Raw genomic sequence first — 26,184 nt, 5'->3', positions numbered from 1 at the left:
AGAAAAAAAGGCAGCAAAGGAACGACTCGAATCTCAGGTCTCACGACTTGGCTGCTTATCTAAGTCGTCTCTTGCCCCCCGAAATAAACCCCATTGTGATTTTTAAGTTGTGTGTGCGTGTGTGTGTGTGGGCGAGAGTGCATAAATAAGTAAAGAAATGCCTGTCGCTTAAGATTACAGAGCAAATAAGCAGCGTCGAGGACATTTGAATGTTGCTACCGACACGCACTTACTTATTCATAGTCAGGTCTGCCGGCTGGCCCAACTTCGAGCCGTATAAAAATCAGCATAAACAGCAATTGTTATGGGCTGTGAATGGAGCACACATTGCACAAATCAATGGCAAAGACAACTGCCAGAGCTGTCAGTCAAACAGTCAAAGAGTCAACGAAGCAGAGAGACACACTTTAATTTAGTTATGAATTAACAAAAAAAAAAAAAGAAATACTTGACTCAATGTTCGAGCAGCACTTAACAGACAAGACTTCACTGCTTTATGTGTGTGTGTGCGTGTTTGTGTGTGTGTGTGTGAAGGGTTGTGAGGGCGCCTACACGCACGTGTCCTTGTCAATGACAAGGGAAATTTTACAACTTTCAAGTTTAATTTGCCAAAAGTAGCAATCAAGCAAGAGGCAGGCAGGGAAAAAAACAGAAATATCAACAAGGGTTGAATTTTTAAGTGTGTGTGTGTGTGTGTGTGTGTGTGTGTATAATACCCTTTCGACCTAATTGCATGGAAGTTGTTACGCTGCCAGTTAAATTGTAAAAATTAAAATGTATAAAATGTATATAATTTATATTAAAACAAGAGCTAGAGAGATATGAAGAGAGAGAGAGAGAGAGAGAGTGTGGGAGGGAGAGAGCGAGAAGTGCTATGTCAGTCATTCAGTCATTCAGTTGGAACGCTGCCTGTTTTATGAGGTGTTAAGTGGGCTTAAATTAAAAGTCGTGTCGAGATGCGGGGTTGCTGCACTTAAATGTGTTGAAATGTTTGCGTATTTGTTCAAGTTATGGCAAAATATACAGAAAAACATAGCAGGCTGTCTGTGTGTGTGGCACTTGAGCGCAAAGCTGCTGAACCCCTGAACTGACAAACGACCTCTTGCAGCTCAACCCGAGCTGCCAACCTCTCGATCTGGCTTGTTGTTTCATTAGCGCCCTGAGGGCAAATGAAAGAGAGAGAGAGGGAGAGAGAGAGACTGGGCTGAGAAACTTGATTTTTGTTTGAGGCTTTCAAGTGTGCGTTATAAATTTGTATTTAATAAAGTTTTGTAGCGCAAATGCTGTCAGTGAGTCGAGCAGGTGTGCGGGAAGGTAACATTTGCCTGATTGTATACAAACATTTTGTTATGTCATCATTGGCAAAGAGCCACTCCATAATAATGCCATTAGTCGTCCTGTGCGGGGTAGCTTATAATCTGATTATCACGCCTGGTCACTTCTCGCCCTTGACCACATGCAGCAGATAAGATATCTCAGATAGCTGCAGACCTCAATTAGGGTCTTACTGGCTGTTACCTTACGTGAGGCACACGCTGCAGTTCTCACAGGCTCGAGGCGTACAAAACAATTACGCATGCATAATGGACACTTCCTTGACGAAGAGCGCTGGCAACACGTGCTCACATTTTGTGCCAACGACGGGCAGCCAAATTGCTTATTAAAATAATAATATGGCCAAAAATTAAACATCGAATTGCAACCCTCGAGGGAGACACAAGACTCAACTCCCACCACGCAGCTGAGCGGCAGATTAGGAAATCCACCCTGCACATGTACAAGCTCCCAGCTGATAATGAAAACATTCACACACACACGCATAGAAAGGATACAGGCTGAGCTAAATGAAAATCTGGGGACTAGTCAAATTTTATGAGCACATAAAACGCGACGCGTCTTAAACTTTAAAAACAAAATGAAAAAAAAAACACACACAACAGCAACAAACAACATGGAATCAAGTCAAGCAGAAGGCAGACAGAGAGGCAGAGGGACAGACGGCGGCCTAGGCTTTGATCATAAAATGCAAGTTTTTGGGCAGGACACGAACTATCGACCCAAAAGGACAAAACGCCTAACCAAATGAAAAGCAAATTAATACGGAACCTTGGGTCGCAATTTATTGACAGTCGAAGTTTGTCAGAGATCAAAAGATGCTCAAGGAATTTGCGCAGGCTGCGAGGGACAGCAGCAGGAGGGGGGCGGCGGGCGAGCTTGCTAAATGGACATGTACCAATTTGTGTGTGTGTGTGCGTGTGTGTGCGTGTGTGTGTGAGCAAGCAATAAAATAAATGACAATGAATGACTGAGCAAATGAATAAATGAGAGAACATTTTTGCTTTGAAATTCAAATTTCAAAAGTTGTCATGACATTGTGTTTATGACAGAGAGTGTGCGAAAGAGATGCGGGCATCTCACTCTCTCTGTCTCTCTCTCTCCATTTGTCTATCTCTTTTTGTTTCATACTTTATTTGGCTGCATATTTAAAATTGAATATTTGCACGCCTTGAGCATTTCAGATTACAAAGATCTACTTCACTTATGCACACACAAACAAACACATCTCTGCGTGGGTGTGTGTGTGTGTTAGCCTTGTTGTCATTTGCATGCGTTAGCTGCGTTTCTGCTATTTGCACTGCTCAAAGCGGTTTATTTTTCTGCACACGAAATGAATTTAAGGCAGCAGCCGCAACTCTGGCCACTTTTGCTCTTTAAGGCCAATTCTGAATTTGTTTTTTATTGAAATTTTAAATTCAGGGCATATTGTTTGTGTGGCAGAAGGAGGCGTGGCAGATCCCATAAGGTCTATATATTCTTGCTGGATCTAGGCATGTGCCTATGTCTGAAATATATACTCCCTTATAGGCAGTCCAAGCTCATCTATTTTATTTTCGATAACTCATACCACTTTCTTATTATCGATAAAAATCGATCATGCGGCTTCATTGTTTAAACTCAGCTTGAATACCGTAAAAGTTGGAGATTTCCAATTTACTGTGAAAGTTTCAAATATAAAGATTTTGTGTGTTCTGCTTTTTTAATACCTCACTCCCTTCCTCTCAGATTCAAAAGAAACCTATTTCAGAAACCAAAAATTTGTGCTTAGGCAAAGAGAAGCATCTGTATGTGCTCTGAAAGCCCATAGTTCCCATAGCAAAGCACTTGCAGTCTCTATACATAAAATAAGCGTAGACTCATCGGAATATCAGCGGTTCGGGTATCAGCGAGTCGGGTCCTCTCGGCTTGTTTGTCCATATTCCAAGTGGAAAGATGAGACGACTGCAGCTGATAATATAAAATAAACAATTTGTGTTGCTTAATTAGGAATTCCAGAGAGCGGCACGAATTCATCTAATACATTTTCTATATCCACCCGCACTTGGCTATGCTAAATAGTTCCCTTTCCAGCTTTGGCGTTTTTTAATTTCGTCTGCTGTCGAAAGTCAATTGAAGTTGAAATGAGAATTGAAATGGCTAGCAATTAAAGATGATGACGCCTCCTGCAATCGAGACCGGATGTAGACGCTCCTCTCTGTGTCTCTCTCTCTGCCTCTCTCTCGCTCTCTCTTTGCCCACAGGCTCGAAACACTTTGCATAACATTAAGCTGCGTCGATTCAGTTTTTTTTCGCCCAGTTGTTGTTGTTTTTCATTATATTTTTTTTTTTTTGCTTCTCTGTGGTCGACCGCAGCGCCATAAAATATGCACCCGGCGCTTGCTGAAATTTCACACAACAAAGTAAAAGCCGACGCTGAAGTATGCAAAATGTGTAGAGAGCAAAGCGCCTAAAAGCATATTTCAATTAAGCTATCACCTTGAATTATTCTCAGGCCTCAGCCACCCACGCGACGCCTAAAAAGCAGGCCACAGTATTTTCGCTTCTCTTGGGCTTTTCCTTTTTCTTTTTGTATTTTATTTTTAATTTTAATGTTTTCATTCAGAAGAGCAGCAGCAGCAGCAGCAGCAGCAGCAGCAGCAGCAGAGTGCGCTGCAGAACGGTAAAACCGCTCGTCAAAATTTGCATTTAAATGAGGCGCAGAGGCGACTGACGGACGGGCACCAAATACAAACAGACACACACACACACACACACACTCATATATATATGGCAACTTTTTTTGCCTGCCTCGCGACTGGGGTGAAATTTTTATGATTGCGGTGACTGCCAAATTGTCAGTGGTTGCGGGGGTAGAGTTTGGGAATTGAAGCTGTGTGTATGTGTGTGTGTGTGTGTGTTTGCGCCTGACTGCATAAAATGTAAATATTCATTAATATGTGTAAGCATTTGAGGGTATCTCTGTGTGTGTGTGCACGGGTCAAAGCATCCACACACACTCAATCAACGCGCGCTCTAAAGCTAAAAATAAACCAAAGAATTTGAAAAGCACACGGCAAACTAAGGCATAATAAGTTAGCTGGCAATTGAATTAGTTGAAAATGTTCCCAATGAGAGATTTGTGAAGTAAATTAACAGATTCGGATATGTTTTCTATATGAATAGTTGCAGCTATGCCCAGATGCCCTGCTTGACACAGACTTCAACTGAGACAATTCTCATAAATGAATGTAGATCTTCTATTATTTATAGCATTTGCAGCTCTAAATATTTCTCAGCTTAATTAACAACAATTTGCTTTAAGGCTGGCAGGGCACAGGCCTTGTCTGCTTCGAGGCATGCAAAAAATTACAATTAAAATGCAAGCGAAGCCTGCAGACATTGGCTGCATGCAAAAATGCACAGGCACACAGTTACACAGACCCACACACTCACACACACGCTCAGATGTTGTGCACTCAGAACAACCATTAGTCGGCTCATTCATCGTCATCCTTCATCCAGCTGCCACTGCCTTCGCTTCGCTCCGCTTGGCCAAAAATTTTTGGCATAAATGCCATAAACAGTTTATTTAGCAACGCAAAATTAACTGCAAAATGTAGCAACAACCGACAACGGCAAAAAAAAAAGCAGAAGAAGGAAACTACAGCAACAACATTGCTGAGCCAGGCGGACGACGGATGATGCTACCCAAGGCAGCAATTGCCACAGCCTGCCAAAAAAGCAGGAGGCAAGCAGAGGAATGAGCTCAACTCGACGCTTTATGACGTTTTACTTCATGTGCAGCTTCATAATTAAGTGGCTCCTGAGTGGGTGGTGCGGTGCAAGCGGCTAGCTGGCAGCCACTGTTGTCTCCTGCACTCGGGGGAGCTTTTAGTTTTGAGCCACGTGAGAAGCATCAGCGCGCTTAGGGCTTGGCTCTGGGCCATAAAAGCGAGCCCCAAACGAGGTCAACGGAGGCCACTAAAATTCAGTGGCCTGACCCTCCACATAGGTGTAGAATTTTTACACACACACACACACATATATACATATACACACACATAGACATATACATTTAAAGACGCACATAAAAGTGTTAGCAGCTCGTTTTCTGTACTTACTAATTTGATGGCTGGTGGTATTAATGGATGATGGCAACTTACCTGCAAGAGATGAGAGAAGGAGAAAGAAGTGAGAGAGAGAGAGAGGTGAGATATTAATATTAAATGTGCTGCTGAACAGATATTCAAGTAATTGGTTTATGTTATTAGCTGAGTCATTAGGGAATGCTTCGGCATGAGGGCGAAACAAATAAAAGTGAAAGAGGAATTATAACTTTAATTGGAATTGAGATAATGGGAAGCTCGTGCGCGGGCCGAAGCGTTAAGCTTATTAACAAAACTGTCATGAAAGACGGGTGCAGTACTTAAGATACAAAAATCATCATCCTACAATCCCGATAAATAAAGAAACTCTCGACTATTTTCCTTAATAAAGTAAAAGCTTTTCAGCTGTCGGAGCTGACCATGTCGCTTAACCCTTTAAAACCATTGATTAACAGCCCTTAAAGCAACTAGAAGATGTTTGTTGAGGCAGTTGGCAAATGCTCCAAAAGAGAAAGAGATAGTGAGCGAGCCAGAGCGAGAGAGAGCTAAATAAAATGTCATAAAAATTCTATTTTCGTATAAAATTTCGAAAGTAATCTAATAAATATTGATTTTCATTCGTCATCGACAACGTCAACGCTGGCGACGACAACAACATCATCATCAAAAGCAGCACCAGCAGCTGGAGCTGGAGCTGTCGCTGGCAGGGGCAGGGACAGGGACAGGGACAGGGGCGCGTTGTGTAACCCTACACGTGCACACACAGAGAGTTATAAAGACCCGGGACACCACACGAGCAGGGCGCCAGGGGCAGAGACAGGCGCAGTCAATAGTCGTTATTTGATATAGTCGAAACCAACAAGCAACCCATGATGAAACGTGCCTGGGCGGCTGACCAGTGCGACCACACGCAAGGTCCGACCAGGGAGGGGCGAGGCGGCAGGGGGCGTGAGGGCGATCCCAGCGCTGCAAGGGATGAAATCATGCGCGCAACTCGTTTTTGGTACGGTTCGGCCTTTGGCCATGGGGCGGCCAGTGGACGCCACACACACACACATACACAGTACAAACAGCACACACACACATGCACACATACACATACAGTTCATTCAATCATTCAAATGTCCTTTGAACTATAAAAATACATGACACTAATAAAGAAAACGAACAAATGACACGACACTCGCTGCGCCCTGGACCCTGCTTCCAGACCCAGACACAGACCCGGACCCGGTCACGATAAGCAAGCCAAAGACGTTGCGCGAAGCGCTCTACAACCTAAAAAAAATTGCTATTTAGAGCAATTTATAAGCATACTTTGAGGCGCCTTCCCCCCGGCCCAAACCAGCTCGACATTTGACATTTACGAGTGGAGACAGTGAAAGGAGGAAACGAGCACTGGATTGGAGTTGGGGGCCACGGAGTTTCGAGTAGAGATCCTCGACCACATAAATTTCTGGTGCGCTTCCAAACGCTTTTCTGTAGCTATTTATTGCATTTTTATGTAAAATGCGCCGTGCGGTATGCTATACTTTTTTCACTGCTCGCTTGCCTTGCCTTCCCCATTCTTGTGTGTGTTTTTTCGGATACTTAGAAGGGCGACATTCCTGCCAAGTTGTTTACGAGCCAAAGAGCGTAATACGTAATACGTAAATCGAAAATGCCGCCCACGCAATGACCAAATTTACGCAATTAAAGACATTTTGAGGATATATTTTATGGCATACTTTAGAGCCAAACTGCCAGTGTGTGTGTGTGTGTGTGTGTGTGTGTGTGGGAGTCGCTTTATGTGTGTGCAGGTAAATTCGATATAAAAACAATAAAGAAATACGATTCAGATTGTGTAATAGGAAAAATTTAGGGTGTTCTTGTTGTCACTGAAGTTTAGTTCAAATATTTGATAATACTTAAAACGAAGAAGCAGCAGCTGGAACTAGTTAAGCTTAAGAGTTTGGGAGGGTTTGGACTCTGTTCTGCACTCAGCTGTTTCTGTAGTCTTAACATGTTTCTGTGAGAGGCAACAGTAGGCGTGGCCTAACCTTTCAAGTGTATACATTGTTGATCTGGATCATCATTCAGCTAAGGCGATCCGACTTTGTCCTTTGTCTCTCTCTATCCTCCTCTCTCACTCTCTTTCCCTGTTTATTTTACTCTATCGATTATGAACCTAATGAAAATGTGAATTCTATGCATAGATTTCTAGATAAAGTTTATAAAACTGACAGAAGGATGCGCGTCCTACCTCATAGTACCCACAGAGTATGAAGATTATGATTTAATCCGTATGTCTAGGATAGCCTAAGGTAAAGATCTAAAACTTGTCAAGTAAGATTCAAGTTCATAGAAGAAATCGAAAGGAAAACTCATAATTAGAGATCAAAGCTTAAGCCTTTTCCCCGGTACACGCTTTGCTGTCATTCCATCAGGGTATTTCCTAGTCGTTTACTCCCAGCTAGAGCACTTCTAACTCATTTCTTATCGAAATTCATGAGCTAGGGCCATATGGGAGTGCATTGTTATCGCTGGCAAAGCTGTTGCCATTGGCACAAGTATTTTTATGCATTCGCATTCGGATTCATTCTCGCATAGATAAATGTATAAATATAAATATATATTTATTTTCGTGCATAGTTTCTCGGTTTAATATGATTTATCAGCGCATCTGCCGAGCTGTGCACATTTTTATGACCATATGCTGGACTCCAGACTAACCACAACAACTGCAGTACACAAAGAGCAACACGAATACGAACACGAACGGGCACACAAATCAAAACAGAGCACAGCGCCTAAAAAGCTGCTAAGGCCAAACAGCACGGGGCAATAAACTACATTGAAAGGCGGAGGGGCGGAGGGTGGTCGCTGGGCTTCGACGCTGGCCCATGTAATCTCTGTTGACCATAAAGATTTATAGACTATTGTAGCATGTCGTGCTCAACGTTCGACTTCGTCGCGGTAGCCGCAGCAATGAAAAGGAAACTTTTTGCAACTTAGCGCCAAACTTTATGCAATAATTTATATATATTGGGCGCAACGCGCCTTGCGCTAGCCACATAAAAAATAAACCAAAGAAAGGGCATACAAAATAATAATAAAAAGCAACAACAACAACAGCAACAGAATGCCAAACTACACAAAAGGCAATACACATAATAGACGTGACAGCAACAAAAGCAAACGCAACGCACGAAGCAAAAAAATAAATAGAAATGAAGGGCGAGAAATGCAAGGCTTATTAAATAACTGGAATGCCCTTTAGATAGATAAAGATCTATAGAAATTTAGTAAATTAAATTCGCTATTGAATATTATGGATAGGTGTAGCACGAGAGATTAGAGAGAATCAACTTTCTTCAATTACTTTTTCTATTGCCCAACAATTGTGCTTTACTTTTACTCTACTTTTAACTAACCTTTTCATAGGTCTATATATAGCTTATACCAAGCGTAGATTTACCTAACAAGTAATATATATCATATAGATATCAAGATATCTCAGATATGTTGAGAGACTTTCAGCCTGGCTCAACTATTTTGCAGCACTCTATTGATATCTTTAATTTGTTAGCTTCTCATAAGTCTACATATATCTTTTATCATTCAGATATTCTGCTTTAAAGTAATATTTATCACATAGATACCAATATATCTCCTCTAACTTCAAAAGCTTCAGCTTATCTCAAACAACTTTGTCTATTTCCAAGTGACTTCTCTAGCAACTTCATTACAGCCCAGTTTATTCCTCAGTAGACTCAAGTTTATCCTCAGCTCATCATATATCTATAGATCTTTCCAAATGTGAAGCAGCTTTAAAAAATTGAGCTGCAAAATCAATCAGCAATTCGCAATTCCCTCCAGAAAGGGCAGCAAAAAAAGGAGAAACCTCGACATAGCTCGCAGCGCGATAAAAAATTAAAAACTTGCTCCTGCGATACACCTAAGCGGTGCAAATAGAGAGCGAAAGAGAAACAAAAAGAGTCAGTGGGTGAGAGAGTGGGAGAGAGAGTGGGAACTTTAAGCGTAAGCGGCGCTCTGCACGCAAAGTGTAAAAGAAAAAGTTTTCAATGAGTTTTTCCTGTTGGCGGCGTCGGCGTCGGCGTCGGTTATGAGCCGCTGCCGGCACCGCCGCCGCCTGCCACGCCCAGCAGCCCACTTGTGTTATTGTTGTTTGCGTTTTAAATAGACTCGAGTGCTGTTGTTGTTGCCGCTGCTGCCGCTTGCAGGCATTGTCTGAAGTGCGTTTCGGTTAGCTACTTTTGCCTCATTGTTGCAGCTGCTGCGGCAGCTGCTGGATGCTGGGCGTTGCAAAATCAATCGATAGTTAATGGAAAATCGTTATTAATGAAAAGTTTGCCACCCACGCCGGCAATCGAGCGTGCGCTGAGCCATGCCAAAATGCTTGATAAAGTGCACAAACAGAAAAAAAAACAACAAGAAAAGAAAAAGGAAAAGCAACAACAAATGAAAGGAAAAAATTGAAAGCGTAACATTTAAGTAGCAAAGTTTTTTGTAGCCAACTTGTTGTTGTTGTTGTTGTGCGTAATTTCATTTGAGTGCGAAAAGTTGCACGCGCGAGTGCGAAAGAGACGGCAACGAGGGGCGAGCACATTTTTTGTTGCATATTTCGCGGCGCATAAATATTTTATGCATGCAGGCAACAAAAGCGTCATCAAAACACACAATGGCCAAATGTAGACAGAGTTTTGTTTGTCTGCCAAGCTCCCTCGCTCTCTCTCTCTCTATCTCTCTTTCTTTAGGCAGACGCATTTGCACCTCAGCCAAAAGTTTTGCTTGGCCAATTTATAAGGCCAGGCGCCATTTTTGCATTGTCGCCTGATTGAGGCAGCTTTGAAAACTTTCGGTTCAATAGTCACAACAAAAGTTTAATGACAGTTTAAGTTGTTTGATAGCAAACGCTGCCGCAGGCAAAGCTGCTTTTAAAAACTGTAAACAAGCAGCGCAATGATAAACAGTTATGTACAAGGATGGAGAAATCTATAGAGGAATAGGATGAGTGGATGGATATATCGAGAGATCGGCAGTTAGGTAGATCAATAGATAAATAAGATATACAAGGACAGATCCACTGACAGACAGTAGAATGGATAGATAGATTGGAAATTGATAGAGAGAAAAATAGATAAGAGACTGATATATTAAACGATAGATAGATAAACAAGTATATAATAAATATCTATCGATAGACAGATAGATCGACAGATCAAAAGAAAGATAGACAAAGATAGAAAATAAATAAAATAAATTTGATTTATCTTATGTACAGCGATATATAGATACATAGATAGATGTATAGATAGATAGATGAAAGCTGAAAAAGATAGATATCAACATTTCAGAAGACAGAACGACAGACGAATGGATAGATTGAGATGTGGATACCCAGCTAGATAGCTCGCTGAATAAATAGCTAGATGGACAGTTAGAAAGATATAACAATAGACAGCCAGCTAGATCGATAATATTGATAGATCGATACATCGATCCATGCCTGGATGTCTAGCTAGAAAGATCGATAGACAGCTAGCTAGCTAGATAACAATAGATAGATTGATATAAAGACCGATTAATGATTAAATCAATACATGGATATCTAGCAATATATATCGATAGATATTTAGATATGCTGCTAGCTAGAGAACAATAGATAGATTGTTAGGCAAAAAGATCGATTTATGCTTAGATCAATACATGAATATCTAGCAAGACATATCGATAGATATTTAGATATGCTGCTAGCTAGAGAACAATAGATAGATTGATACCGATAGTTAGATGAACAAGTTCGACAGTTATACAGATCCAAAGACCAAACCTTATATCACATATATATTTCAACTTATAATACAACTTAGTTGCCTTCAGCTTTTACATGCCCAAAAAAAGTAAACTTTAAAGCTCGCTTTTGCTTAACTCGCTCGTAAAAGCAGCTCAAATCGAATTTTAGTTTAGATTTCGCTGTGCAAAATGTTTATAGTTGGGTCACGCAGTCTTTTACGATCATTGCGAATAACATAAATACACACACACACGCACACTCATACTCACACACATGGTAAACTTTGAACGCTTTCGTAATCGCACTGGAGGCAGCAAAAAGCATTGCATACTTTTCGGCTGATGCTGATTTATTGCAACAACAAAGTTTATCATGCATATTTTATGCGTGTAAATGTTGCCGTCATAAAATGTCTTAAAGACTGAAGCTACCACTCCACATAAGGGGCGCTTTTTGAAATAGGCGGTGGGCGGGGCAGACGCATGTGCGTGGTCGCCAGGCCCGGCCGGCTTTTTATGTACGTACGAGTTGTAATGGCGGCCAATAAAGCAGCCATTCAATGCAGCAAATTGGCATTTTATTAGCCTGCCGCCCACGCCCCGCCCACTCACTAATTTGCGCGCTTGCGTATGTCATAATAAAAAGCGAGTGTTGAAAACTTTTAAGAAAACGACAAAATAAATTCCAGTCACAGCCGCAGCCGCAGCCGCAGCCGCTGCACACAGCCAATACTCGACTTCGCTCTCGTTCGATCGATACATATTTAGCTAAAAGGATGTCGTCCCAAAGTCCCGGCTACGTTTTGAGGTCGTCGCGTTCGCGTTCGCGTCGCATCTAAGGCATAACTCAAAGTTTACTCAAGTTACGACAAGACACAAAACTTTGTACTTTACATCATTAAAAAGTTTCATTTCTTTCTCTCTTTCTGAGCGGCGTCGTTTGCGCCTTGCTTTCCTTTTCCTCTGCCTCCCACTCGCTCACTTTTTTCTTTTGCTTTCACTCAACTTTCAATCTAAGTACATCCACAGACTGGGTTAAGCACTGACTGCGACTCCAGCTTAGCAATTGACAGTTGGCCATCAATCCGTGGCTCCGTGGCGCCGTGGACGCCGCCCGAAGCGTCTCGCATCTCGCATCTCGCGCCGCGTGTCCAGCGTCGAGCGTTGCTTAATTTGCGCATTTTGTAGCAATTAGAAGCAAAGTCTGCCAAAGATATCTGCCACAACTTTTTCACAATGGACTCAACGGCTTATATAATTAAAAAGAAACAGAAAGTTCAGGTGCGCTGCACGCGTCTTTGATCATCTGCCCTATACAATTCCCATGCTCAGGAATTGTATTTTCAGTTATTGAAATGATTTTAATGAAGTTGCGCATACTTTGTTCTAATTTGGACTGGTTAGAGAGCTAAATGAATTTATTTTTAGAATAGAATGGAATTTGTGGAGAGAGCTGAGCTGGGTATAACTATTTTGACTGTATTAGAATGTTCAAGTTGCCTGTGAACTTTTGTTTTATAAGCTAAGCACTTTCAGCTGTCTAATTAACTAATAACTAAGTGTATGTTGAGGAGCTTTGTTTTAAATAAATTTTATTAAAGTTTTATATAATTATAATACTATAGTATTTTTATCTATAAAGCTCTTGATGTTTGGTTAGAGATTTCAGCTTATGTTGCAACTCAAAGTGGCAAAAGTATCTTTTGCTACTGGACATAAGATGAGTTGATGATGACTTGATCAGCAGACAGAACAGACCACATTTGACTTAATTTCTAAAACAAAACTCTCGAATATCATTGAAGCTACTTTTCTACTTATAAATTCAAATATTAAATTCATAATTAGAAATTGAGCATTCATTTAAATTCAATTAAATCACCTATAATATACAAAGTGAATATAATAAAATACAAAGTGAATCAATTTATAAGCAGAAATCAAGCAGAGTTTCAGCTAATTATATAAATGAACTTATTTATTTATTTATTCATCTACATATATTGATGTAAATATATTTTAGCAAGCAGTGCTAAGGCCTCTATAAATACAGTTTGCTCTGTTTACCTTTGGCTATATAAACATATAATGAAGGTGCTATGAACATGCTAATGCCTAAACGATAGATTGCTTAGGCATAGACTATAGCAGAACATCTATATAGCCAACTTTCCAAAACAGTTACTCAGCAGTAGATGATGAAGAAATATGTTAAAAATAAAAATTATACGAAAGAAATGAATAAGATAATTATTATGAATAAAATATATGATTATAAGTAAAATATAATCAAGATGAAGTCTAACTGATTACATTTATCTCATTCACATCCTTCATACTATATGTATAATTATATATATCATCAACTATTCTATCCTATACAATCCCTTAATCCATTCAGTTCTAGAGTTCATCATATGAAAATTCCGGCAACAGCAATTGCCTCACGCTCAAAGTTAAATTCGCATATAAATTTAAAAAAATGGATACACAGGCAACAAGGAAAGTAACAAAAGGAGGCAGAAGAAGAAGAGCAGCTTTACTATATTGTAGCATACTTTTAGGTGGCGCTGTCATCGTGTTAAAATCGTGTAATAAACGTGCGCATAATAGAAAAATCCCAGCAAAACTCTGCTGAGGGTTGAGTCCTACACACACACACACACACAGAGGCACAACAACAGTAGCCGGCACAAATAAATAGTAGCAATGCTCCAGTTGCTCAGCGCCTCGTTCTGGTTGGTTATCCAGCCGGCGCCGGCTGCTTGTCGTGCCGACGTCCCAACGTCCTGCGACCCGCCGCTGCACTCAGCTGCTGCTGCTGCTGCTGCTGTGGTGGTGGCCTGCAATGCCCATGCGCATGGAAAATAGTTACACAAACTTGCAAAAAAACAAAAAAAAAGAATCGAAGCCGAAGGCTTATACAAAACATAAAAAAAGCGCGCAGGAGGAAGCAGAATAAAATGTAGGAGCTGCAAGCCGATTGTCGGCAGACGAGAAAGAGAACACGAAGGCGAGCAGGAGGTGGCGTCTAAGTAGTGGAATAGGAGGAGCCACTGAATGAATTGTGCATTGTCCAGTTGCAGCTGTGAGCTGGGATTTGCATGCAACTGCCACATGTGACGCGTCCATGCCCCCCTCTCCACACACTCCAGGCAGTTATTAAGCGAAATAGTTGCTTTTTTTTGCACGCACGCAACGCTGAGCACAAGTCGGCGTATTAGTGACGATTTAGCGGTAGCTCTTGTGGATGCATGGCAGAGGGATGGGGGCTGCTAGGGGTAGCTCATAGATTGCAAAAGGCGTCAGTGCGTGTGCGTGTAGCGTTAAATTAAAGCAGTTGATGCCCTTTTTTGCAGTGTGTGCGAGCTAAACAATATGAGAAGCGCAGAGAAGGGTTGGCAAATTGAATAAGTGGGCAATAACAACAACGAAATGAGAGCTGCGTGTGTGAAGCGAATTGCTTTGGCTGAAAAAAAATGTGTTTTAAAGCAAGCTGAGAATGGAAAAGGCAAAAGATATTAAAGAGACAGGCATACGAAATATATGAGATACATAAGATATATAAGATATATATAGAGGTATATAGTATATACAAGATGTCTATATATCAGATGAATAAGATATGTCAGATACTCTTTATATATATAAGATATCAGATATAAGAGATAAATGAGATACATAAGCTATATATTTATATATATACATATATATACCTATACGATATATAATGTATTAAAGATTTATGAATAGCACAAGATGTATGAGATACTTCAGATATCTAAGACACAAGATACATATTGGTATAAAGGATATATAGGATACATAAGTTATGTCAGATATATCCGATAATTTAAATATAAATCGAATACTTCAATCATAACAGCGTCCTTAGCTTGCTCTCGTTAACTCCTAGTGCTTCGATATCTCTGCCATGATTCCACGTGAGCTAAACAGCTCAAAGTGCATAGCCAAACAGCTGCCACGCCCCCTGCATGAAATCTGAACCAAAATGAAATGAAATAAAATAAAATAAGGGAAGCAAAGCTGAAATAACTCTGAAATATTGCTAAGCTACTGCGTATGCAGCAAGTCCAACTAGCTGTAGCGCCCGCTGCCACTGCCACTGCCTCGGCCACTGCCTGTGTTGCAACAACTTCAGCTACATTAGATGCCGCCACTTCAATGCGCATTCGAGTTTTTTGAGTCTTGCAACTTTTTTTTCTATTTTCGGTGCAAAAATACAAAGCACGAAACGGTTGCTGCGCTGCCCGCCCCCGCACTAGCTGCCTTTCAGCATATGCTTTCTATTTTCAATAGACGTCGTCGTCAGTTGCCAGTTGCGAGTTGTTGTTGTTGTTATGTTGCTGTTGCTCGCCGACAAACAATAAAAATGATGCGTTGTATTGCGCGCTGCTGCTGCTGCTGCTGCTGTCCACACAGCACGCCCCCTGACCAACTGCCTGCCACCAGGCATGTGTTGTGGCATGGCCAGCAGGCAGGCAGTTCGCATATGTTGCAAGTTGCAACACTCGCCGTGTCGTTGGCCCCGGCCGCCCAAATCACCCATTGATATTGATGAAAACGACGTCCAGTTACAGTTCGTTGGCTTTTGCTGCATTTTTCAAGGGAAAAACTAGCAAAGAGCAGCAGCTGCCGACTGCCGACTGCTGGGAAAATGGGAAAACTATTGAGGAGTGCGAGAGCAAGGAAGATGCGCCAACTGAAAGGCTGTTTGGGTGGGTTTTTCGGGTGGCTTGTGCGATATGCAAATGTCATACATTTTGTCAAAGCATAAAGATGATGTCGGAGGAGTATATAAAAAATACATGACGCATGTATCTAGCAGTTGCACATGCAGATGTAGATCCAGATGCAGATACAGATACATTTCGACACTGACACAGAAATGCATATGCATCATTTATGCGAAAGAAATTATGTAGCTAAAGCATAAAGATTTGCCCAGATTTGCTTTAAGCTCGAATGTAAAATGGGAATTTCCCAAAGGGAATAGCAAATTGAAGAAAATTATTTATAAGAATTAATGGAAAATAATTCAAGATATCAATCAAATTGATGGAGATTTGAGAGAGAGGACGAATCAAATAGAATATCTTAGCTTCTAGTACAAGAAAATGGAATAAGAATGAAAGTCTTAAAGGGAAAACCTTGCGTTCTTCTAACTTCCCCTAATCAAATTATTTCAACACGTCTTTAATTCGAGTTAATAGAACTTGAAGCCAACAACAAGCTAACGACACTATCAACAAGCCAACTGCCAAATGGAGCCTCGACTGTCGTTCGACTAGAACACTTCACTACCTAATAAGTCTCAATTAAATGTACATAAAATATAACACCTTGCAGCATTTGCATGTGAACGTACGAAACGCACCCCATGCCAAAAAAAAAAAAAAACAACAAAAACTAAAAGCGAACCACCCTAATGGAAAACCATTTTCAAGCACTATGCGAGCCTCCTTAACAGCAACAACAACAGAACTTTGACACGCAAGCCTTTAAAAAGGTAATGTCAAAAGCAACAGCAACAACAACTGCCTTCGTCAAGTGTAAGAACAACAACAATACAAATATTGGCGCCACTTACAAAGCAGCTGCGCTTGTTATGCTTGCAGGCTGGCAGAGAGCGAGCGAGAGGGTTAGAACGAGCGTGTCTAAGTATGAGCGAGATGCGTAGTTAATGTCTGTCAGTCTGACAATGTCAACGGTATTTGCCTTCGTTTGTTTTGACGCGTTTTTCTTATTTTTTGCGTATTGCTTGTTCGCTTTCTCTCGCTCCCTCACTATTCAGCTGCATTTCAATTAAATGTTTTTGGCTTGCCTCTACTGCTCAGCACGCCGCTCGCTCGCTCTTCACTCAACAAATATGTACGCACCTCACCCCTGCCGCTCACTCTCTCTCCAGCTCTCTTTGAATGCGTGCGTTTCGAGTGCTTTTGCTGTTGCTTTCTGCCTGCTTCCTGTCGTAAATAAAATGAATTTCGCTTTTGGCAACCCCAGCAACAACCTCAACCTCAAACATCGAGAACTTCCCACACTCACACACACACACGCAGTCACACGCATTACATTGGCAACCTTAATGAATACGACATTATTTTTTATGAGCTGTCAAACACTATTTTCCATACACTTCGTCGTTTGTTGTTGTTGTTCTTCTCCTGTCCTCGTCTCGAGTTTCCTTTTACCATTTTATTTATCGCCCCTGTGCGTACGTGTATGTGTGTGCCCTGGTTATTGTTATTATTTATATTATTTTTGATAAATGTTTTTGGGAAATTTGTATTTTATTGGTTGTTTATCGACAATTAGCGGTTTGTTTGGCTTCTCCCTAACCAAAAAAAATATAAGAGAAAAATTGGCCTTACACCTAAATGTAAATATTTCTTTTTCTGGTTATTCGGTAACATAATTTAGTTGATTTATTAGCCAGTTGGCCAAGGACCTTAGCAATCAATTATGAAAATAGCTACTAATAAATTGAGTGTAAGATATTTAGTGATGGTTCGATTGGAAGTGTCTGGAGCATGATATCAAATGTCTTCCTGTTGTGTGGTGCGCCCTCTGTTGTTTATTCATTCTGTTGCTAGCTCAGCCAATCCGGCTTGCACATGACTGCTCTAAGCTACGCCTTAACTATACAGCGGTCTCCCTTACTCTCAGTCTAGCAACTGATCGTAGGCTGCTACCTGCGTCTGTTAGAGATGTGCGGCTTCTGACGTGAGTGCACAGTTCACGAAATTTTATATACAGGCAAGAAAATTACTCTAAAAATAGATTATAAAGGGCAAATATGCAGTATTTAAAGAAGAAACTTAATAATACAATTATTTCGTTTATTGAGCTACCTTGGCAACAATCCAATCAAAAGCTATTTGATTTAAAAAGTGCATAGGCCGTGTACGTGTAGTCGGTAAACTATTTCATATACAAATTTGCAGCTAGCATTTTGCCGTGCCACATAAATAAATGCCGATTTATTGTTTAAAAGAAAGCACGAAACAAAGAAAAACTGAAAAACCAAAAAAAATCCACTTCATGCGGTTTTGCACTTTGGCAAAGCCATAAAAATTATGCTAGGCAAAAATTAAGTATATGGAACAGCGTTGCAGCGAGAAAAATATACAAAGTGAGGCGGAGAGAATGAGAGAGAGAGAGAGAGAGGATGTGTGTGCGCTGCGGATGGAGCATCTGGAAAATCTGTGCACATGACGCACGCAGCTGCTGGTCAGAAAGAAAAAAAATTCTGCGCTTTTTGTTTACATTTGTGCAGCTATTTTTGAAGCGCTGTGGCAATAAACAAAACCAAGCAAAACAATAGAAAGCGAGCAAATGCCCAAAAGGTCATAAAAGTATACCAAATATATATAAGATACATATATATAGCAGACATATACATATACACATATTCATTGCCTAATGAGCTGTACAGATCGAAACGCAATCGAAATCGTAATCGAAATCGATCGATAGCCAAATGGAAGACCCACAATTAAGGCAGGCAGCCATAGATAAAACTAGAGAGAGAGAGGGGGCTGAGGGTTGGGGCACGACACGCTCGAGGGTGTGCGTTAATCACGCAAGTAATTTTAATGCCGCTCAGCTCTCTGAGCGATAAGAAGGCGACAGCTCGATAGAGGGTGAGTTTTTCCTGGCTGAAAGCACACAAAGCATAATCAACGCTAAACATGCCCAGCAAAACAAAGAGCAACGTGTGCCTAAGGCCAGTGGAGGGGTGGGCCGGGTTGTAGTTTTCCATCAAAAAAAAAAACTTGGGCCTGTTAACAAAGCTATAAAAATGTCACCTCGCAAGCGAGTCGCGTGGCCAACAATTTAATACAAAGCAGAAAAAAGGAGAAGAAGCAGAAAACTCAAATAATTCACTTGACTCATATATAGAGGAATGTTGTCGATGGTTGACTGGGTGGAATATAAAATTATACAGTTAGCAGCTGATGTTCCGTTATTATTTCCATGGCTTGTACAATTAGAATTTGATATAATGTAGGATTCATTTTATTTTAATCTTTATCTATCTATCTATCTATCTATCTTTATTTCTATATATTTTCGATCTACATTCCATATATCTGTACTTCAATATATTTCAATATACAATATTAATCAAAATAGAAAAAAATCTTACTTTTCTATATATATATGTAATTTCTTCTATCAATTCCATTTATTTCTATATATGTTCCATATATTCAATTTATATTCCATATGTACCACATTATCTATATATATACACTTTATATGAGAATATATTCCATATAAAATATACCAAATCTGTTTTCTTATCTTATTTATTCATTCATGTACTCATCTATATCCTACATTCATTTCGTATATGTATATAAATATACCTATATACCTTATCAGCATATACTCCATATATTCGATATATACATAAATATACATAAATCATATCATATTGCTTATCTCATACATTCCCAGCATATTCATCTAAGTCCCGCATTCATTGAATATATTCCATATTCATTCAATCTATATTCAGTATTTATTCTATATAGAAGAGTTTATCTTGTAGGAGGCATCTACAGTCCATAATCCTCATCACGTTCCTTACATTCTGATCTATATTCCACAATTATTTCATATTGCAAACTTCATCTCTTTAGATTTGAAATATTTCATTAATTCTCGTCACATTTCCATATGCATATTCCAGGTGATTCGCTTTGGCTAAGAGTCCTGAGGCCCCTCAGCAATTATGCACACACAATTTAGCGCAACCTTTCGTAATTGCAACACTCCGAGGAATCGCCTTTCAGAGGACCTCAACGACTCCCCTCAGCGCGCCGTGGAGGCTTTCACTAATCGTCCAGGACTTCATTGTCTGCGCTTTACCTTGGGCATAATTTGCCTGTTGACATACCTGGCTGTCCCACCTGAGGCGCGTCAACAGCTACTGTCACACACACACACACGGACACGCAGAGACGCGTGTCGAGTGGCAGGGTTGCCACCGAGCTATTAAATTACATGCCTAGCAAATTGCTTGGGAAAACAAAATGACAGGCAAAAACGCCTCGACATATGCAACAATAATAATAACGGGTTTGTGGTCGACTTCTGGTTCTCGTTCTGGTTCTGTTGCTGCATTTACATATTATTAGCGAGCTCCCCACCGTTGGCCACTGGCATAAATATTGAAAAGCGCCAACGCCTTTGTTGGCTGGGTAATTGCCTAAGTCTGCGAAATAGCCTGGCTAATAAACATAAATATTGAAGCAGGCACGGGCAAAGGACTTGCCGTGGAGTTAAAAAATAAAACTTTCTTTTGCCAGCTGCGATTTATGAGAATGTAGTAGAAGGGCGCACAATGCGAATGGCTGGGAAGACAATAGAAAACTAAAAGAAATGGAAATCAAGTTTAAACTTTGAACTGAATTACATAAATTAAGCGAAATGGGTAAGGTGAATCAGGTAGATAGAATATATAGATAATAAGGTGAGATATGTGAGGAAAATAGTATAGAAACTAGAGATGTGAAGAGACTATGGAAAACATACTTAAAAGAACAAGTATCCATGAGTATTATGTATATTTTAAAGATATCCAAGGAATACCTCACATTTTATGTAATTTTATGCAAGTTTAAGAAAAGATTTACCAACCAAAATTCCTATTGAAATTTTAATGGAGACGACTTCTTATCAGCTGAACAATAAATTGTCTGCCATTTTTTTGGGAAGCTTTAGCCTTTAAGTATGCCTGGCTTGCATTGTCCTTATGACACTAGCTTAACAATTGCATGCGAGTCAACAAAGAAAAGTTGCTCGTAAACGAAAATAAAACTTTAAAAGCAGTTCGCAGAAACTTCGTTCCCTCCCATCGCTAGCTATCAGTCTAACGGCATCTGTCTCGCTCGCACTCGTGCGTGAAGTGAGTGCTGTGTGAGTCATGCGAATGCAATGGGCAAAGAGAAAACTGTGTCAACGACTCTGCTCCACTTAAGCATTTAACGAGCAACTTAGCGCGCACGTAATAGCAGCAACAACAACAAGAAGAAGATACGACAATGACAGCAGAATAAAAAGGATGCGAAAAATGTAGAAAAATTCAAAACAAGTGGCACAAAAATATTGAACAACAATACAAGTACAAGCGAAACGGAAAGAGAAGTAGCGGACAACAGGAACAGCGGACAACAACAACACGGACCCGGACACGGACAAGAACAAGAACAAGAATGAAGGACAACATAACCCAATAAGCAAACCAAGTAGAGAGAACGCATGTGTCATCATTAGAATAAGCAAACGCAATGGAACATTGAACATCCCCATGGCAGGGATAAAAGTAAAACAGGCAGACAAACAGACAGACAACGAGAGATAGAAAGGGAGAGAGAGAGAGTGGCGCACGCACAAAGCACAACAAAGAACAACTGCGACGCCGGCAGCGTAGTCGACGCACGCACGTCGCACGCATTCGCTTTATGTAGAAGCAGCAGCAGCAGCCACCCACACAAGCAACCACCATAAAAGTGAAATACACAATGAAATTTACGCAATAGTCGCTGAGACCGAGAACTAAAGAGACTGTGTAATAAAATCAAGAAGAGGGTGACAAGCAGACAACAATAACAGTAACAACAACTCACACGCACACACACTCATTCACACTCACACGCACAGTCAGCAAGAGAATAGCGAAAATAAAAGAAATGTACGTAAATCCGATTAGAATTTAAGTTTCTAAATTTTGCATCAACTTTAAGAAAGTCTTTATAGAGCACAAAGTAGACAGATAGGAGAGAGAAGCAGGAAAAACGAATAAAACAGGATCTATAGATAAGAAACGCCATATGCTTGAGCTTAAAGCAATGAAGAGAAGTATCTAGAGTAAGAGAAGCCTTACAAGAAGACAAATTTCGTATAAGAAATATTGACAAGGAAACAAATTCACAAAATACCCTTAATACCAAAATTGTATACACAAAATAGTTAAAAAGTTAAATAACTAATAATAAACTTTCTTAAAAAAACTAAGTATTAAAAATGATTGACAAGAGTTTTTAGAAATGCTGAGGAATTTTCTTGATATTAAAAACAAAATTTTCATTTGGAGGAAAATATGTAGTTTAAATATATTAAATATTTTATCAATCAAACTTCTTAAACGCTGCACTAGATTTTTTAAATAATAATATTAAAAATAAAAATTAAATTTGCTTTAAACACAAATAAATGCATAAAACGTTTATATATACATATATTAATTGTTGTTCAAGAACTTATCTCACAAATTTTATTATTAAAAATTATCTACAAATAACTTAAGCTGATTTTCTTAAAAAAAACTTCTTCTCTCGAATTAAAGTGAGTTTCCAGACGAAGTTGTAGCATACTTTTCTGTTCCACTTTTGTAGAGATTCACAAGGACAAAGTAAGTCAATGCACTTGCTAGCAAACGGCAATTATAACGGTAACAAACAAGGGGCACAGCTGTTGCCGTTTACGAAAAAAAAGAAATTGCGTGGCCAAGCTTTACTGAGATTCAAACATACACACACACAAATGCACACGCACCAATGCAGACAAGTCACATTGACCTACACACATACAGAGTGAACAAACAGCGAGACATGGCGCTGATTTTTGGCATTTCACCGCAACCGCCTCGCCGCGCTTCGGCTCGCCGCACTGCACAAAGTCCCGAATGATTAATTGTCAAAATATGTTGGGCAAAGCCAAAAGTGAGGCGAAGAGCAGAAAAAAAGGCGACACCCAAACAACATAATAAAAAGCATGTTTGTGTGTGTGTGCAAATGAATTTTTTTCTGTTTTATTTTGTTTTTGTAATTTTTGGTTGCCTTTTGCACACACATACACATGTATTTATATGTATTTGTATTAAGTTGTCATTACGTGACTACAGACACAAGATTTATTATCATTTGCCTGCGTGTGTATATTAGTGTGTGTGTGTGTGCGCCTCTCTCTCCAGCTGACTCTCTCACTCTGGCTTTTGCGATTGGAAATATACACACGCTGGTGCTGGTGCTGGGTGCTTTATAGCGGATACTCACAGTAACTTGTTGAGCAAACTCAACCTTCGGCTGGCCGACCAATTCAATAATATGAACCATATGGAACGATTTGCACTGGAACGTTGCGAGAAAAATTTTCAATTTTTATTATCGTCGTTAATTGGTTTTTGCTTTTTGCCTCAGTTTGTGTTTATTGTTTTTCCTCTTCCTTCTCTTATTTGCAATTATTAAATATATTTAAATTTTGTGTTTTTTATTTTATTTTATTTTTTGCTTTTTATTTATGTTTGCTAATTTTTCAACACTTTTTTTTGATTTCGTTTCTTTTTTTGCACTTGAGTTGTTTTTTATGCTCTCTTGCTCTCTCGCTCTCCCTTATTTAATGTACATATATATAGATTTTTGTTGTCGTTGTTGTTTTGGTGCGTGTGTATGTAAATTTATCTTATCTGTGTTTTCCAGTATTTAAGCACACACGTTTATGTTGTTGTTGTTTGTTTTATTTCTAAAAAATGAATATGATTATTATTATTGTTAAATGTTTACTTCTCTTCCTTGTCCTCTTTCTCTCTCCCTAATGCTTAATCGAGTACAGTTAAGCAGCGATTTCTTTAATGTGCTTTGATTTACTTTTACTTTGATGATAAGACAAAAAATTGAATTCTATTGCCTGGAAACTTTTGATATATGAGAATTTGAAATGGATTTCTAAGAGATTAAGTGGCGATCACACACCTATCAAGGCACACTTGAAAGGTGAGCACAAATAATTTGCTAATATTTCTTTAATTTATTATATTATATATATATATATATATATATATACACATATGTATATATATATATATATATATATCTTGGACGAAGCTAGTCATAAACATGATATATAACTAACTAAAATTTAATTTATTTACAGTTTTAAAAATTTTGTATACTTTTTTTGGCATTTAAAACACTTAAAAACTTTAATAAAAAACTTTTGTCAAAATATTTTAAAAATTCTTTAAGAAAATATTTAAAACTTTAATTATAATCACAGCTAAAGTTTCATACTATTTGTTTAATTAAAGTTTATTAAATATTAGCAACAACTCAAGCGAATTGTTGCTTAATAAAGTTTATTAAATTTAGCAAAAATCTAGCCTAAAACTTGTTTATAAAAATCTCTGTAAGACTCCAAGCAAAACAGGAACAAAATTTGTCTTAAATTTTTAAAGCAAATTAATTCAAAGCAATTTTTAGTCTAAATTAAATTTATTATTTATAAATTTTGTTACATATGAGAAAAAAAATATGTTTTAAATTTATTTATATAAAAATTCTGAAAAATTGTGTTAGCCTTTTTAAGGAAAGAATTTAATAAATTTAATAACTTTATTTTTCATATTTTTTAAATATTTCAAATCTTTCTAACTTTTTAGCTCAATTTTATAGTTGAGAATTAGAAAATTCCTTTTAATTTTTTTCAGTTTAATTACTTCGTTAAAGCCAATTTTCACTTTAAAACGAAACAGAACTTCCAATTCAATTTTGCACAAAATTTTCCAGAAAATTTCAGCGGCATTACACACTCAAAGTTTTCAAACAAATTTTACAACTGGACAACTGGGCAACTGGAAAAATTGTGAGAAAAAATTTGAAATACCAGAAAATTAAAGAAAACTGAAAACATAAAAGCGAGGCATATGAAAAATTCTGATGAAAAGCGGCAAAGTGCAGAAAATTGCTTATAGAAAAACTATATAGTATATATTTAAATATATTTATATATATATATATATAAATATAAATATATATAGATATATAAATATATAAATATATATAGATATGTCCATAACTGAGACAAATATTGAAATGAAAATGGAATTTTGGAATGTCTCAAGTTATTTCAAATCAAATTCAGTTGCAAATTTCACGTTTTCTAATTCCAAAATTCTAATTTGAAATTCCAATTGGAATCTCAATTGGAAACACGTTCTACACTTTTTCACACTTTTCCCACAAATGCATTTAATTGAAAAAACATTTTCATGTGCTACGATTTTCCCATGTTTGTTTACGTAGGAAAATTGAGAAGAAAAACAATTGAAAAAAAATAAGAAGAGTAAAAAATAGAACAGAGAGGAAAATCAAGTGAGTTTTCATCTCTATTTTGTTTACAATTTGTTTTCTAATTACTTTTTGTTTGTTTATAAAAATTTTGGTTTATTTTGAGCCCAAATGGGTGAAAAATGTGAAAACACGAATCAAACAGCAATTTGGAAACTCTGGAAAAACTGTGCAAAGGTAAATTTGGAAAAAAATTAGAAGATTTTCTATTTTCGAAAACTTTTGCTGCTTACTTAATTTTCTTTTTCTTTTTTTTTCTATTTTGTTTAACAATAATAAAGTTTAGTTATGTTTGTGATTTGATAAACTCTTCTTTGTTTTTGGTTTTTTTTTGTAAAGTTGTTTTGTTTTGGTTGGCTGGCGAATTTGATTTGATTATTAAATTGGTTTGATATATAATTTCTGTTTTATTTTTTTTTTGAAATCTTTAAGCGAATTTAATATATATATATATATATATATGTGTGTGTGTTGGTGTAAATTTAAATTTTGTGTTTTTCTTTTTATTATTATTATTATTATTATTGGATTAGTATTATTTCTTTGTGTTGAATATTTTTTATTTTGAACAAATGTCACACGACAGACAGTCGACGAGAATCATACGAAATATTCCGACTTAACTACACAAAACTCAATTTCATACTGAAAAAGGACGGCGCTTGCCAAATGCGAGAAGTGGATAAAAGACGAGCCAACGGTTAACAACGGTTCACACGAGCGGCCGAACGAACTTACAACAAATACGAACGTACGAAACTCACGACCAATTCGAACCAGCGAACGCAACAGCCGGCAACGACGAGTAA

General features: G+C 38.5%; 1 protein-coding gene across 25 annotated transcripts in view; it reads right to left on the bottom strand.

Moving 5' to 3' along the window:
* The window catches only part of LOC111595052 (CUGBP Elav-like family member 4), a 304,647-nt gene that overhangs the window by 125,939 nt on the left and 152,524 nt on the right, over window positions 1-26,184 (bottom strand). For 13 of the 25 annotated variants that reach the window (XM_023308585.2, XM_023308587.2, XM_023308593.2 and 10 more), the window contains exon 1: window positions 23,306-23,460. The exons of 7 other annotated variants lie outside the window; for them this stretch is intronic. In XM_023308585.2, the coding sequence (XP_023164353.1) occupies window positions 23,306-23,365 (60 nt within the window). In that variant the 5' untranslated portion in view covers window positions 23,366-23,460. Of the gene's footprint in view, window positions 1-5,438; window positions 5,481-23,305; window positions 23,461-26,184 lie in introns of those variants that run through there. 5 more of the 25 variants (XM_023308582.2, XM_023308583.2, XM_023308590.2 and 2 more) reach the window with 1 other exon arrangement.

This window comes from Drosophila hydei, unplaced genomic scaffold, assembly GCF_003285905.1.
Source record: "Drosophila hydei strain 15085-1641.00,03,60 unplaced genomic scaffold, DhydRS2 tig00000001-arrow-pilon, whole genome shotgun sequence".
NCBI classification, from domain to species: Eukaryota; Metazoa; Arthropoda; class Insecta; order Diptera; family Drosophilidae; genus Drosophila; species Drosophila hydei.
This window is presented reverse-complemented; position numbering and strand designations above follow the sequence as displayed.